General features: G+C 32.6%; 1 protein-coding gene across 5 annotated transcripts in view; it reads right to left on the bottom strand.

Moving 5' to 3' along the window:
• LOC133544914 (polypyrimidine tract-binding protein 2-like) overlaps positions 1-20,679 on the bottom strand; it is a 46,803-nt gene that overhangs the window by 2,203 nt on the left and 23,921 nt on the right. The window contains exons 14-19 of one of the 5 annotated variants that reach the window (XR_009804681.1): positions 19,790-19,882; positions 17,345-17,461; positions 12,574-12,673; positions 10,972-11,049; positions 10,727-10,885; positions 8,736-8,785 (exon numbers count right to left, since the gene is read on the bottom strand). Coding sequence is in view for 3 of the 5 variants with exons in the window: in XM_061890160.1 (XP_061746144.1) it covers positions 10,756-10,885; positions 10,972-11,049; positions 12,574-12,673; positions 17,345-17,461; positions 19,790-19,882 (518 nt within the window). In the remaining 2 variants the exon portion in view is untranslated. The other 4 variants (XR_009804680.1, XM_061890159.1, XM_061890160.1 and 1 more) reach the window with 4 other exon arrangements.

Genomic DNA, 20,679 nt, shown 5'->3' on the forward strand with positions numbered 1-20,679 from the left:
TGTCCGTGTCCTTCCATTCACCTGCAAACTGAACCGAAACCCCCGTACCGAAATGGTTCAATACATGTACCGTTACACCCCTATTATATATGTATGTATATATATATATAAGTATATACATATACTTTTATATATATATATCACACATACATACCTCCATTATATATGTATGTATATATATAAGTATATACATGTACTTATATTTATACATAGATATATACATTAAATATGTATGTATATATACTAGTATATACATATACTTATATATATACACATACATACATTTATGTATATATGTGTGTATATATAGTTTTAAATATGTTTGTATTATTGTAATGTTATTTATACTTGTTTTTATATAAATATGTGTATATATTTACATTTATATGTAGACATATATATACATATATTATGTATGTATATATAAGTATATGTATATACTTATATATATATATACATACAAGTATATACATACTTATATATACACACATATGTATTATATATGTGTGCGTGTATATATATATATATATATATATATGTATATACATGTACTTATATATATATATATATATATATACACATGTATTTGTTTATATAGTTTTAAACGTTTATTATTGTAATATGTTATTTATACTTGTGTGTTTATACATATATATATATGTGTGTGTATATATAAGTATACTTATATATACATATATGTATATATTTCCATTATATGTAGATATATATATATACATATATTATGTATGTATATATACTTATATATAGGTATATAAGTATATACATACTTATATATACACACATATATATATTATATGTGTGTATATATATATATATTATATGTGTGTATATGTATATACATGTACTTATATATATATACACATGTATTTGTTTATATATAGTTTTAAACGTTTATTATTGTAATATGTTATTTATACATGTGTGTTTATACATACATATATATATATATATATGTGTGTATATATAAGTATACTTATATATATACATATATGTATATTTTCCATTCATATGTAGATATATATATATATACATATATTATGTATGTATATATACTTATATATATATGCATATAAGTATATCTACACACATATATATGTTATGTGTGTGTATATATATATTATATGTGTGTATATGTATATACATGTACTTATATATATATATACACATGTATTTGTTCATATATAGTTTTAAACGTTTATTATTGTAATATGTTATTTATACATGTGTGTTTGTACATATATATATGTGTGTATTTATAAGTATACTTATATATATATAAATATAAGTATACTTATATATGTATGTAAAAGTATATACATGTACTCATATATATATACATAGATATATATATATACATATATATGTGTGTATATATAGTTTTAAATGTTTGTATTATTGTAATGTTATTTATACTTGTTTATATATATATATATATATATATGTGTGTATATACATATATGGATATATTTCCATTTATATGTAGACATATATATACACATGTATGTATATATAAGTATATGTATATACTTATATATATACATATAAGTATATACATACTTATATATACACACACATATATATTATACATGTGTGTTTATACATATATATATATATATATGCGTATATATAAGTATACTTATATATATATATACATATATGTATATATTTCCATTCATATGTAGATATATATTATGTATGTATATATACTTATATGCATATATATATATAAGTATATACATACTTATATATACACACATATATATGTTATATGTGTGTATATATATATTATATGTGTGTATATGTATATATGTATATGCATGTACTTATATATATATACACACACACATGTATTTGTTTATTTATAGTTTTAAACGTTTATTGTAATATATTATTTATACATGTGTGTTTGTACATATATATGTGTGCATATATAAGTATACTTATATATATAAGTATACTTATATATATAAAAGTATATACATGTACTCATATATATATACATAGATATATATATATATATATATACACGTGTATAGATATATATATATAAGTATATACTTATATATGTAAGTGTATACATGTACTTATATATGTATATATATACACATGTATTTGTGTATATATAGTGTTTATATTATTATGTTATTTATACTTGTGTGTTTATATATACATATGTATATATTTCCATATATATGTAGATATATATACATATGTTTATGTATATATAAGTATGTACCTATATATACACGTGTATATATAGTTTTGAAAATGTTTGTTATTTATACATGTGTGTTTATATATATATATATATATATATGTATATTTCCATATATATGTATACATGTGTGCATGTGTATATAAGTATATACATACATTATATGTGTATGTATATATAAGCATATAAATATACTTATACATAATGTATTTATGAATGTATATATATGTATATATAAGTGCATATATATATATACACACATATTTACATTATGTATGTGTATACATATTATACACATGATTATCTAAGTATAAACATATACTTATATAGATGTACATACATATGTATGTATATCAATATAAGTATATACATATACTTATATATACATACATATATATAATGTGGGTATGTATGTATATACAGTATACAGGTACATCTATATACATACATATATAGTGCATATATGTGTACATGTATGTATACATGTATGTATACATACATGTATACATACATGTATACATGTATACATACATGTATACATACATACATGTATACATACATGTATACATACATGTATACATACATACATGTATACATACATACATGTATACATGTATGTATACATACATGTATACATGTATACATACATGTATACATACATACATGTATACATGTATACATACATGTATACATGTACGTATACATGTATACATACATGTATACATGTATGTATACATACATGTATACATGTATACATACATGTATACATGTATGTATACATGTATGTATACATACATGTATACATGTATGTATACATGTATGTATACATACATGTATACATGTATACATACATGTATACATGTATGTATACATACATGTATGTATACATGCATGTATACATACATGTATGTATACATACATGTATACATGTATGTATACATACATGTATACATGTATACATACATGTATACATGTATACATACATGTATACATACATGTATACATGCATACATGCATGTATACATACATGTATACATGTATACATACATGTATACATGTATGTATACATACATGTATACATGTATACATGTATACATACATGTATACATGTATGTATACATACATGTATGTATACATGTATGTATACATGTATACATGTATGTATACATGTATACATGTATGTATACATACATGTATACATGTATGTATACATACATGTATGTATACATGCATGTATACATACATGTATGTATACATACATGTATACATGTATGTATACATGTATACATGTATGTATACATACATGTATACATACATGTATACATGTATGTATACATACATATATGCATGTATACATGTATACATACATGTATACATGTATGTATACATACATGTATACATGTATGTATACATACATGTATGTATACATGCATGTATACATGTATGTATACATGCATGTATACATGTATGTATACATGTATACATGTATGTATACATGTATACATGTATGTATACATACATGTATACATGTATGTATACATGTATACATGTATGTATACATGCATGTATACATGTATGTATACATGTATGTATACATGTATACATGTATACATACATGCATGTATGCATGTATACATGTATGTATACATGTATGTATACATGTATACATGTATGTATACATGTATACATGCATGTATACATACATGTATACATGTATACATACATGTATACATGTATGTATACATACATGTATACATGTATACATGTATACATGTATACATGTATACATGTATACATACATGTATACATGTATACATGTATACATGTATACATGTATACATGTATACATGTATACATACATGTATACATGTATGTATACATACATGTATACATGTATGTATACATACATGTATACATGTATGTATACATACATGTATACATGTATACATACATACATGTATACATGTATGTATACATACATGTATACATGTATGTATACATACATGTATACATGTATGTATACATACATGTATACATGTATGTATACATGTATACATGTATGTATACATACATGTATACATGTATGTATACATGTATACATGTATACATGTATGTATACATGTATGTATACATACATGTATACATGTATGTATACATACATGTATACATGTATGTATACATACATGTATACATGTATGTATGTATACATGTATACATGTATGTATACATACATGTATACATGTATGTATACATACATGTATACATGTATGTATACATACATGTATACATGTATACATACATGTATACATGCATGTATACATGCATGTATACATGTATACATACATGTATACATGTATACATACATGTATACATGTATACATACATGTATACATGTATGTATACATACATGTATGTATACATGCATGTATACATGTATGTATACATGCATGTATACATGTATACATACATGTATACATGTATGTATACATACATGTATACATGTATGTATACATACATGTATGTATACATGCATGTATACATGTATGTATACATGTATGCATACGTGTATGTATACATGTATACATGTATGTATACATGTATACATGCATGTATACATGCATGTATACATGCATGTATACATGCATGTATACATGTATGTATACATGTATGTATACATACATGTATACATGTATGTATACATGTATACATGTATACATACACGTATGCATACATGTATACATACATGTATGCATACATGTATACATACATGTATACATACATGTATACATACGCGTATACATGTATACATGTATGTATACATGTATACATGCATGTATACATGCATGTATACATGTATGTATACATGTATACATACATGTATACATGTATGTATACATGTATGTATACATACATGTATACATGTATGTATACATGTATGTATACATACATGTATACATGTATACATACATGTATACATGTATGTATACATACATGTATGTATACATGCATGTATACATACATGTATGTATACATACATGTATACATGTATGTATACATACATGTATACATGTATACATACATGTATACATGTATACATACATGTATACATACATGTATACATGCATACATGCATGTATACATACATGTATACATGTATACATACATGTATACATGTATGTATACATACATGTATACATGTATACATGTATACATACATGTATACATGTATGTATACATACATGTATGTATACATGTATGTATACATGTATACATGTATGTATACATGTATACATGTATGTATACATACATGTATACATGTATGTATACATACATGCATGTATACATGCATGTATACATACATGTATGTATACATACATGTATACATGTATGTATACATGTATACATGTATGTATACATACATGTATACATACATGTATACATGTATGTATACATACATATATGCATGTATACATGTATACATACATGTATACATGTATGTATACATACATGTATACATGTATGTATACATACATGTATGTATACATGCATGTATACATGTATGTATACATGCATGTATACATGTATGTATACATGTATACATGTATGTATACATGTATACATGTATGTATACATACATGTATACATGTATGTATACATGTATACATGTATGTATACATGCATGTATACATGTATGTATACATGTATGTATACATGTATACATGTATGTATACATGCATGTATGCATGTATACATGTATGTATACATGTATGTATACATGTATACATGTATGTATACATGTATACATGCATGTATACATACATGTATACATGTATACATACATGTATACATGTATGTATACATACATGTATACATGTATACATGTATACATGTATACATGTATACATGTATACATACATGTATACATGTATACATGTATACATGTATACATGTATACATGTATACATGTATACATGTATACATACATGTATACATGTATGTATACATACATGTATACATGTATGTATACATACATGTATACATGTATGTATACATACATGTATACATGTATACATACATACATGTATACATGTATGTATACATACATGTATACATGTATGTATACATACATGTATACATGTATGTATACATACATGTATACATGTATGTATACATGTATACATGTATGTATACATACATGTATACATGTATGTATACATGTATACATGTATACATGTATGTATACATGTATGTATACATACATGTATACATGTATGTATACATACATGTATACATGTATGTATACATACATGTATACATGTATGTATGTATACATGTATACATGTATGTATACATACATGTATACATGTATGTATACATACATGTATACATGTATGTATACATACATGTATACATGTATGTATACATACATGTATACATGTATGTATACATACATGTATACATGTATACATACATGTATACATGCATGTATACATGCATGTATACATGTATACATACATGTATACATGTATACATACATGTATACATGTATACATACATGTATACATGTATGTATACATACATGTATGTATACATGCATGTATACATGTATGTATACATGCATGTATACATGTATGTATACATGCATGTATACATGTATACATACATGTATACATGTATGTATACATACATGTATACATGTATGTATACATACATGTATGTATACATGCATGTATACATGTATGTATACATGTATGCATACGTGTATGTATACATGTATACATGTATGTATACATGTATACATGCATGTATACATGCATGTATACATGCATGTATACATGCATGTATACATGTATGTATACATGTATGTATACATACATGTATACATGTATGTATACATGTATACATGTATACATACACGTATGCATACATGTATACATACATGTATGCATACATGTATACATACATGTATACATACATGTATACATACGCGTATACATGTATACATGTATGTATACATACATGTATGTATACATGCATGTATACATACATGTATACATACACGTATACATGTATACATGTATGTATACATACATACATGTATGTATACATACATGTATGTATACATACATGCATACATGTATGTATACATGTATACATGTATACATACATGCATACATGTATGTATACATGTATACATGTATGCATACATACATGTATACATGTATACATACACGTATACATGTATGTATGCATACATGTATACATACATGTATACATACATGTATACATACACGTATACATGTATACATGTATGTATACATGTATGTATGTATACATGTATACATACATGTATACATGTATGTATACATACATGTATACATGTATACATGTATACATACATGTATACATGTATACATGTATGTATACATACATGTATACATGTATGTATACATGTATACATGTATGTATACATGTATACATACATACATGTATACATACATATATATACATATATGTATGTATACATATATATGTATACATATATGTATACATATATATGTATACATATATGTATACATACATATATACGTATATATATACGTGCACATATATATGTATCTATACGTATATATATACACGCATATATACGTATATACACATGTGCATATATATATACGTATATATATACATATATGTATGTATATATATACGTATATATATACATATATGTATGTATATATATATATGCGTATATATACATATATACGTATATATATAAATGCGTGTATATATATACATATATACACGTATATATACATATATATGCGTAAATATACGTATGTATATATACACATATATTCGTATATATACATATATACACGCATATATACGTATATTTATACACGTATATATATATGTATACATATATATATGTGTATATATATACATATATACGTATTTATATATACATATGTATATATACACATATATATATACATACCTACATGTATACATACATATATATACATTCGTATATATATACATACGCATATGTATACGTATATATATACATACGAATATCTATATACGTGTATATATATACATATATATATACATATATACACATATACATATATATACACGTATATATACATACATACATATATATATACATACGTATATATATATATATATACATATACACGCATATATATATATACATACGTATATATATACATATACACGTATATATATATACATACATATATATACACATATATATATACATATATATACACACATATATATATATATATGTATATATACACACACATATATATATATACACATATATACACACATGTATAGATAACATATTACAATAATAATATAAACATATTTAAAAGTATATATACACAAATACATATTAGATAGTTATTCACACCAATTCGTCATTTTTAAGAATGGATTAAAGAAATGATTGTAAAACCATGTTTACCTTGAAGCAGGTGATATATACCTGAGTAAACAAGACATGGTGTTTGGAGGCTGCTGAAGAGAAGAAAGAAGACATTTATTGACAGCTAAGTTACACACAAAGATCAACATTCTGCTGTGAAAACAAAGTCACTTGAACTGAAGAAGTAGTGTTAATGAGAAGTAGAAAAGCTACATACAATCTTCTCAAAGAAAACAAGCATCACATCACTAAATTGTTGGGACTCATGTCACGAGGGAGGGGGGACAGAAAGAAGAAGAAGAAGTAGTAACTAAAGGCACATGTACGTTGGTCCACACCTGTCTGCCACCAAAACACCTGTTCACAAAGTACGTCTTCTCAATTTCACTAATTATTCACGCTTCATCTTCATTTCACCTCAGGGTTGTCCAAACTGAAATATTCTACCTGGGATGATGGCATGTTTGGAAGGTGAGTAAGTGGTCTCCTAACCAACACATTTACACCATCACACCCGGGTTATGTCTACACCAACATGGACACTTTTGAGCTGGGGACATCTAATTAAACCTCAAGTGTTTGCTGACATTTGGTAGGTAGGTAGATGAGTTCTGTGCAGCAGAGACATGAGTAAATGTGGTCATAGTCACCTCACAGACTAAAGTGCCTTTTGGATCAATAATAACATCAAAGGCACTCACAGGAAGTGATGAGTGAGGCTATACTAGCGGCTACACAACAGCTAAGCAGGTGTCCAACTAGACATGCACATGCAACATCTCCTGAGGCAGGAGTGTATGTAGTACAAGTATCCAGTAACAAATGTGTCTGCGTCATGCACTTGAAGTCATGTGACCACTAACACATTTACACTCCTGAAATATGTTTAGTCATATAACTACACTACCTGATTGTCTGACAATAAAAGACATTGTACTACAAATGAACTGTGTGTTAAATGTTGACTCCTCGCTTTAGTCCATGCACTAGAAGTACTGTCTGTACTTGTTAGGCACCCAAGCTGCTTTTCATCACATTTGGAGGACTTCAACTGGCCAAGTAAAAAGACTAATTAGTAGCAGAATTGCAAAGCCAATGTCATTTAGCAGAATGTTAGCATGTTTTGGGAAAAGTGGAGCTTAACTTTACTTATGTTGGAGCTTTTTTTAAGTCAATTTCTTTGCTGCCATTGAAAACTGCAACATTACCTCCAGGTAGTTGGCTCTCAGTGCTGCTGGAGTGATGGCCAAGTGCCAACATGGCACTGCTCCACTTTGTGATTGCTGACAAAAAAGGTACACAACTCAATCTGTGCCACAAAAAAGTACAGAATTGGAATGGTGTCAAAAGTACCCAATTAAGTCTGTACCCAAAAATAAAGAATTGGGTGGATGCCTAAAAAGTAGTCTGATAGTGACTTTAATATTTCAATGTTTCATCACAACACCATCACATTATGATACAAGTCTGCTGATATCAGCCCACTGACCTGGCTCACAACACCATCACATTATGATACAAGTCTGCTGATATCAGCCCACTGACCTGGCTCACAACACCATCACATTATGATACAAGTCTGCTGATATCAGCCCACTGACCTGGCTCACAACACCATCACATTATGATACAAGTCTGCTGATATCAGCCCACTGACCTGGCTCACAACACCATCACATTATGATACAAGTCTGCTGATATCAGCCCACTGACCTGGCTCACAACACCATCACATTATGATACAAGTCTGCTGATATCAGCCCACTGACCTGGCTCACAACACCATCACATTATGATACAAGTCTGCTGATATCAGCCCACTGACCTGGCTCACAACACCATCACATTATGATACAAGTCTGCTGATATCAGCCCACTGACCTGGCTCACAACACCATCACATTATGATACAAGTCTGCTGATGTGTAGATGTGGTTTAAAAAGTGTCCATGTTGGTGTGCAGATGACCCGGCAGGAAGGACAACTCCACTGAACAGACCCTGACTTTGGACTCTAATGACAGTTCTTACCAGCGCTAAGGTTTTGTAGCAGCGTGGCTTTAGATGGTGGACTTGGAGAAGGAGACTTTGAGGTGGTGGTTGCCGCCCATGTCGTAGTTGTGGAGATCTATCAGCACCTGGATGGCCTCCTCCACTGACGACATCTGGATCAGAGCCATCTTGCGATCCCTGGAAGGACAGACAACCTTCATGAGGCAGGAACAGGAACAGGAACATGAACATGAACACTCAGCTGGAAGATGACTGCTTCTTACTGAAAGAACTTGAAGGCCTTGACGGAACCCTCGCTGTTGGAGAACAGCAGACGCAGGTCTTCTTCTCCGATGCCCTCGCTGCACAAGCAACACATCACAATGGAAGACAGCAGGCCCATACAACATGTCTTACATCACAGCAGGCCCATACAACATGTCTTACATCACAGCTGGCCCATACAACATGTCTTACATCAAGATGTAAGACATGTTGTATGGGCCTGCTGTCTTACATCCTGATGTAAGATAGCAGGCCCATACAACATGTCGTACATCCTGATGTAAGACAGCTGGCCCATACAACATGTCTTACATCCTGATGTAAGACAGCAGGCCCATACAACATGTCGTACATCCTGATGTAAGACAGCTGGCCCATACAACATGTCGTACATCCTGATGTAAGATAGCAGGCCCATACAACATGTCGTACATCCTGATGTAAGACAGCTGGCCCATACAACATGTCTTACATCCTGATGTAAGACAGCAGGCCCATACAACATGTCGTACATCCTGATGTAAGACAGCTGGCCCATACAACATGTCGTACATCCTGATGTAAGACAGCTGGCCCATACAACATGTCGTACATCCTGATGTAAGACAGCTGGCCCATACAACATGTCGTACATCCTGATGTAAGACAGCTGGCCCATACAACATGTCGTACATCCTGATGTAAGACAGCTGGCCCATACAACATGTCGTACATCCTGATGTAAGACAGCTGGCCCATACAACATGTCGTACATCCTGATGTAAGACAGTCTTCTCAGCTTTACATGTTCACACTTTGCGATATTTTATTAGCCTTTATCAAGCATTTCTTCCATGTTCCTAAGAGCTTATTGTTAAGTGTTGATGTTATTTGACTATTTTCTCGACATTGTTTATTTTCCATGCTTGTGTTGACATTTCCTTTCTGCCTTGATAGTTGAGGGACTATCATCACAGGAAGTTACATTTGAAATTAAATCTATTTTTCTCCACCTCCTTATTGTCCATTGGTCATAAAAAATATTGTGTTAGAGACAGCGTTTATAAACAAAGTACAGTCTAGAAATAAACATGGACTAAATGACTCATTTCACAAGCTATACATCTATGAATAATATATGGAACATAATTGTCCTTCTAAAATTGAGTGTGCAGCTTATATTCCGGTCTACTCTATAGTTTACTATTAGAATGGACTTATACTGTCTTTAAGGTGAAGTGGTGCAGTATTTGTTTTTTTAACAACTAATAATCACAACAATTTGTGACGTTAAACTCAAGTTGAATGATGCTGACACACGTGTTACTGGACAGTTTAATGCTCCTCTGCCTCGGAGGCTTTGTACGTGTTGCTAGGATGCAAATATAATTGTGTCGGATGTCTAGCTTGTGTGCTTAGCTGTTGCGTAGCTGCTAGCTCCAAGTAGCCTATACCCTGACTTACGATTACATATCATCCCATACTTGTTTTCTGCTGATATCAGACCGGTATTTAACATCAATATCATCTTACAGATACACCAACTACAAACTGTGAATAACAATAAACATTTTGTAGCAAATGTGTACAAAATGGCAAAGATAAGTCCATAAGGTGGTTACCGGATGTTGGAGAGATGAAGTGTTGCAGAAGGAGGAAAGATGTTCTGGAAGTTTTTGGAGCCTGGTTTCTTAAAGCGATGCAGGGGGGAACCAGAAAAATCTGCAGGACAAAAGTGAGTGAGGACAAAAGTGTGTAGGATGAACATAACATACAGGACAAAAGTGTGTAGGATGAACATAACATACAGGACAAAAGTGTGTAGGATGAACATAACATACAGGACAAAAGTGTGTAGGATGAACATAACATACAGGACAAAAGTGTGTAGGATGAACATAACATACAGGACAAAAGTGTGTAGGATGAACATAACATACAGGACAAAAGTGTGTAGGATGAACATAACATACAGGACAAAAGTGTGTAGGATGAACATAACATACAGGACAAAAGTGTGTAGGATGAACATAACATACAGGACAAAAGTGTGTAGGATGAACATAACATACAGGACAAAAGTGTGTAGGATGAACATAACATACAGGACAAAAGTGTGTAGGATGAACATAACATACAGGACAAAAGTGTGTAGGATGAACATAACATACAGGACAAAAGTGTGTAGGATGAACATAACATACAGGACAAAAGTGTGTAGGATGAACATAACATACAGGACAAAAGTGTGTAGGATGAACATAACATACAGGACAAAAGTGTGTAGGATGAACATGACATACAGGACAAAAGTGTGTAGGATGAACATAACATACAGGACAAAAGTGTGTAGGATGAACATAACATACAGGACAAAAGTGTGTAGGATGAACATAACATACAGGACAAAAGTGTGTAGGATGAACATGACATACAGGACAAAAGTGTGTAGGATGAAGATGACATACAGGACAAAAGTGTGTAGGATGAACATAACATACAGGACAAAAGTGTGTAGGATGAACATAACATACAGGACAAAAGTGTGTAGGATGAACATAACATACAGGACAAAAGTGTGTAGGATGAACATAACATACAGGACAAAAGTGTGTAGGATGAACATAACATACAGGACAAAAGTGTGTAGGATGAACATAACATACAGGACAAAAGTGTGTAGGATGAACATAACATACAGGACAAAAGTGTGTAGGATGAACATAACATACAGGACAAAAGTGTGTAGGATGAACATAACATACAGGACAAAAGTGTGTAGGATGAACATAACATACAGGACAAAAGTGTGTAGGATGAACATAACATACAGGACACAAGTGTGTAGGATGAACATAACATACAGGACAAAAGTGTGTAGGATGAAGATGACATCCAGGACAAAAGTGTGTAGGATGAACATAACATACAGGACAAAAGTGTGTAGGATGAACATAACATACAGGACAAAAGTGTGTAGGATGAACATAACATACAGGACAAAAGTGTGTAGGATGAACATAACATACAGGACAAAAGTGTGTAGGATGAACATAACATACAGGACAAAAGTGTGTAGGATGAACATAACATACAGGACAAAAGTGTGTAGGATGAACATAACATACAGGACAAAAGTGTGTAGGATGAACATAACATACAGGACAAAAGTGTGTAGGATGAACATAACATACAGGACAAAAGTGTGTAGGATGAACATAACATACAGGACAAAAGTGAGTGTGTAGGATGAACATAACATACAGGACAAAAGTGTGTAGGATGAACATAACATACAGGACACAAGTGTGTAGGATGAACATAACATACAGGACAAAAGTGTGTAGGATGAACATAACATACAGGACAAAAGTGTGTAGGATGAACATAACATACAGGACAAAAGTGTGTAGGATGAACATAACATACAGGACAAAAGTGTGTAGGATGAACATAACATACAGGACAAAAGTGTGTAGGATGAACATAACATACAGGACAAAAGTGTGTAGGATGAACATAACATACAGGACAAAAGTGTGTAGGATGAACATAACATACAGGACAAAAGTGTGTAGGATGAACATAACATACAGGACAAAAGTGTGTAGGATGAACATGACATACAGGACAAAAGTGTGTAGGATGAAGATGACATACAGGACAAAAGTGTGTAGGATGAACATAACATACAGGACAAAAGTGTGTAGGATGAACATAACATACAGGACAAAAGTGTGTAGGATGAACATAACATACAGGACAAAAGTGTGTAGGATGAACATAACATACAGGACAAAAGTGTGTAGGATGAACATAACATACAGGACAAAAGTGTGTAGGATGAACATAACATACAGGACAAAAGTGTGTAGGATGAACATAACATACAGGACAAAAGTGTGTAGGATGAACATAACATACAGGACAAAAGTGTGTAGGATGAACATAACATACAGGACAAAAGTGTGTAGGATGAACATAACATACAGGACAAAAGTGTGTAGGATGAACATAACATACAGGACAAAAGTGTGTAGGATGAACATAACATACAGGACAAAAGTGTGGAGGATGAACATAACATACAGGACAAAAGTGTGTAGGATGAACATAACATACAGGACAAAAGTGTGTAGGATGAACATAACATACAGGACAAAAGTGTGTAGGATGAACATAACATACAGGACAAAAGTGTGTAGGATGAACATAACATACAGGACAAAAGTGTGTAGGATGAACATAACATACAGGACAAAAGTGAGTGTGTAGGATGAACATAACATACAGGACAAAAGTGTGTAGGATGAACATAACATACAGGACACAAGTGTGTAGGATGAACATAACATACAGGACAAAAGTGTGTAGGATGAACATAACATACAGGACAAAAGTGTGTAGGATGAACATAACATACAGGACAAAAGTGTGTAGGATGAACATAACATACAGGACAAAAGTGTGTAGGATGAACATAACATACAGGACAAAAGTGTGTAGGATGAACATAACATACAGGACAAAAGTGTGTAGGATGAACATAACATACAGGACAAAAGTGTGTAGGATGAACATAACATACAGGACAAAAGTGTGTAGGATGAACATAACATACAGGACAAAAGTGTGTAGGATGAACATGACATACAGGACAAAAGTGTGTAGGATGAACATAACATACAGGACACAAGTGTGTAGGATGAACATAACATACAGGACAAAAGTGTGTAGGATGAACATAACATACAGGACAAAAGTGTGTAGGATGAACATAACATACAGGACAAAAGTGTGTAGGATGAACATAACATACAGGACAAAAGTGTGTAGGATGAACATAACATACAGGACAAAAGTGTGTAGGATGAAGATAACATACAGGACAAAAGTGTGTAGGATGAAGATAACATACAGGACAAAAGTGTGTAGGATGAACATAACATACAGGACAAAAGTGTGTAGGATGAACATGACATACAGGACACAAGTGTGTAGGATGAACATAACATACAGGACAAAAGTGTGTAGGATGAACATAACATACAGGACAAAAGTGTGTAGGATGAACATAACATACAGGACAAAAGTGAGTGTGTAGGATGAACATAACATACAGGACAAAAGTGTGTAGGATGAACATAACATACAGGACAAAAGTGTGTAGGATGAACATAACATACAGGACAAAAGTGTGTAGGATGAACATAACATACAGGACACAAGTGTGTAGGATGAACATAACATACAGGACAAAAGTGTGTAGGATGAACATAACATACAGGACAAAAGTGTGTAGGATGAACATAACATACAGGACAAAAGTGTGTAGGATGAACATAACATACAGGACAAAAGTGTGTAGGATGAACATAACATACAGGACAAAAGTGTGTAGGATGAACATAACATACAGGACAAAAGTGTGTAGGATGAACATAACATACAGGACAAAAGTGTGTAGGATGAACATAACATACAGGACAAAAGTGTGTAGGATGAACATAACATACAGGACAAAAGTGTGTAGGATGAACATGACATACAGGACAAAAGTGTGTAGGATGAACATAACATACAGGACACAAGTGTGTAGGATGAACATAACATACAGGACAAAAGTGTGTAGGATGAACATAACATACAGGACAAAAGTGTGTAGGATGAACATAACATACAGGACAAAAGTGTGTAGGATGAACATAACATACAGGACAAAAGTGTGTAGGATGAACATAACATACAGGACAAAAGTGTGTAGGATGAAGATAACATACAGGACAAAAGTGTGTAGGATGAAGATAACATACAGGACAAAAGTGTGTAGGATGAACATAACATACAGGACAAAAGTGTGTAGGATGAACATGACATACAGGACACAAGTGTGTAGGATGAACATAACATACAGGACAAAAGTGTGTAGGATGAACATAACATACAGGACAAAAGTGTGTAGGATGAACATAACATACAGGACAAAAGTGTGTAGGATGAACATAACATACAGGACAAAAGTGTGTAGGATGTACATAACATACAGGACAAAAGTGTGTAGGATGAACATAACATACAGGACAAAAGTGTGTAGGATGAACATAACATACAGGACAAAAGTGTGTAGGATGAACATAACATACAGGACAAAAGTGTGTAGGATGAACATAACATACAGGACAAAAGTGTGTAGGATGAACATAACATACAGGACAAAAGTGTGTAGGATGAACATAACATACAGGACAAAAGTGTGTAGGATGAAGATGACATCCAGGACAAAAGTGAGTGTGTAGGATGAACATAACATACAGGACAAAAGTGTGTAGGATGAAGATGACATCCAGGACAAAAGTGAGTGTGTAGGAAGAAGATGATTGGTGGTGGGCTCACCTTTAGTCAGGAGCTGGTCGTCCAGTCCTTCTCGGGGCAAAGCCACAGTTTGGTGCTTGGACAGAGTCACTCTCATCACCTTCCCAAACACCTTCTGACCATTCAGGTGAGACATGGCTGCCAGAGAGGTTAGACAGGTGAGACACCAACAGCCTTTAGATGGACATTGCTATACTATCAAATCCTTACAGTAACACTGTACTTCCACATACAAAGTCTCTAAAGCAGAAACACTATATAAAGCATCCAGTAACAAATGTGTCCGCATCCTTTAATGTACTGTGTCGTGACCTTACTGTGAATCCTTGTAACCACTAGATGTTGATAAAAAGTCATTTCCACTGGAAATCAGTTCATTTATTATACTTATCGCAGGCGATTAATAATAAATAGTGTTGCATCCTTTTATTGCCCAGGCCTACTCCAGACATGCACAATGCACACTACTTTCTACCATGGGGAAAAATATCAAACATTTAATTGAATGCATTATACACACACACACACACACACACACACACACACACACACACACACACACACACACACACACACACACACACACCAAAGTTTTTTGGACTCACCTTCTCATTCAATGTATTTTCTTTATTTCAATGACTATTTCCATTGTAGATTGTCACATCAAAACTATGAATGAACACCAGCTCAGTGGTCTAGTGGGTAGAGTGTCCGCCTTGAGATGAGTAGGTTGTGAGTTCAAACCCCCGCTTGAGTCATACCAAAGACTATAGAAATGGGAGCCATTACCTCCCTGCTTGGAACTCAGCATCAAGGCTTGGAATTGGGGGTTAAATCACCATAAATGATTCCCGGGCGCGGCCACTGCTGCTGCTCACTGCTCCCCTCACCTCCCAGGGGGTGAACATGGGGATGGGTCAAATGCAGGGAATAATTTCACCACACCTAGTGTGTGTGTGACTATCATTGGTACTTCAACTTTAACTTGATGAGGAGTTATGTACTTAACAAAAACAGGTGAAATAACAGAAAACATGTTTTATATTCTAGTTTCTTCTAAATAGCCCCCTTTTTCTACAATTACTGCTTTGCACACTCTTGGCATTCTCTCCATGAGCTTCAAGAGGTGAAATGGTTTTCACTTCACAGGTGTCATAGATTTGATGTGACAATCTACAATGGAAATAGTCATGAAAATAAAGAAAACACATTTTGGCCTTTACTGTGTGTGTATATATATATACAGTATATACATATGTGTGTATATACATGTGTGTGTATATATATATATATATATACAGTATATACATATGTGTGTATATACATGTGTGTGTATATATGTATATATACACACACACATATATATATATATATACACACACACACATATATATACATGTACATATATATTGGACCAAAAATACGAAAACAAATCCGTCTGGAGCGGCAAAAAAATAAAAGCCATATTACATACGGATAGTGTGTCATGAGATATAAATTGAAATAAGAGGACTTAAAGGGAACTAAATGAGCTCAAATATATCTACAAATGAGGCATAATGATGCAATATGTACATACAGCTAGCCTAAATAGCATGTTAGCATCGATTAGCTTGCAGTCATGCAGTGACCAAATATGTTTGATTAGCACTCCACACAAGTCAATAACATCAACTAAACTCACCTTTGTGCATTCATGCAAAGTGTTAAAAGTTTGGTGGACAAAATTAGACGGAAAAAGAAGTGGCATAAAACACGTCGGAGAAAGTTATACATGTAAACAAACTAGGGTGAGTTCAAGGACCGCCAAAATGAGTAGGACAAAAGGGCGCTGGCCAAATACTGGAATCAGTGAAGCATGTTTAATATAAACAATGTGCTTTATAACAATTAGGGAGGTTTGTGTCATGTTTGTCCTCCTGCAGAAACCATATTAAAACAAAAAAATATGTTTTTTTCCTCTCATCTTTTTCCATTGTTCATATATTTTTGAAAAAGCTCCAGAGAGCCACTAGGGCGGCGCTAAAGAGCCGTGGCTTGCCGAGCATCGCTGTAGTCAGACCAATGTGGTGTAAATGATCAATCAATCAATCAATGTTTACTTATATAGCCCTAAATCACTAGTGTCTCAAAGGGCTGCACAAACCACCACGACATCCTCGGTAGGCCCACATAAGGGCAAAGCACCAAGACCACTAATACCACACCCTTTAGAGCACAGCTGTAACTTCCTGCCACTTCCTACACTTTATGAAGCATTTCTTACATATTCCCTTTTTTTTTTTTTAAGATTACTGTTAAGTGTTAATGTGATTTGACTATTTTGTTTTCCATGCTTGTGTTGATATTTCCTTCCTGCCTTGATAGTGGAGGGATTATATTTAAAGGAAGTTACATCAGAAGTAAAAATGTTGACATTTCATGAACGATCACTATGGAGGACATGAAAGATGTATGAGAACTCACCCAACTGAGCCTGGTTGCCGTCTGACAGCTGGATGAGGGCGCTGTCCTTTTTGTTGTAGAGGATCTTCACCCGCTGCACGTCACCATACACACCTGCAAGCAGAGAGAGAGAGAGAGAGACAGACGGACGGAGAGAGAGACAGACAGAGAGAGAGAGCACAAGGTGGAGGAGAGAAGAGAGAGAGCAGGAGAGGAGGAGGCGACCAAGATAAAAGGAGAGGTGTGAAGGATGGAAGGAATTCAGTTAGTGCTAAGAGACCAAGGTCAAGGAAGGACAGGGTCTTCCCTTTTGACTGCTACTTCACTTCACACGGTCATCTTTAACAACTGCATTGATTGACACAATGTGCTGGAGGAGAGAAGCTTAACACACAACATCAAGAGGAATATATGCACTTTTCTACAGAGGGTCTACACTCTCTTTGACATGTGTGACATGGCAGTAGCAAACACTGATGACATGCCACTCAGGAACATGGCTTTTGGAACACTACACTCTCAATATCAGACTATAAGCTCCTACTTTTAGCCCTACGCTTTCAACCTTACAAAAAGGTGCTGCTAATTGAAGTTTTTGTGTCCGCTGACGGCCATAATCCAAATAGTTGTTCAAATATACAGGCAAATACACTGAACAGGTGATCTATGGCGCCATCTTTTGGACAAGTTTGCTCAGTGCAGGCGCTGCAGTGCCCTTCTGTTTACAGCTTCCAACAGGAAGTACGATTGCTGTTCCATCTTCTAGTCCATAGTGTTTCTACTTGTGTGGAGTTTTCATTTGTTTGGAAGTTTCACAATATAACTAAAACAATTCTTATTTACTAAAGTGTCCCATGCGTGATGTCTGTAGGAGTGTGTTCATGGACATTTGCACACGCTATCGTAATGTA

Source organism: Nerophis ophidion, linkage group LG28, assembly GCF_033978795.1.
Source record: "Nerophis ophidion isolate RoL-2023_Sa linkage group LG28, RoL_Noph_v1.0, whole genome shotgun sequence".
In the NCBI taxonomy this organism is placed as follows: Eukaryota; Metazoa; Chordata; class Actinopteri; order Syngnathiformes; family Syngnathidae; genus Nerophis; species Nerophis ophidion.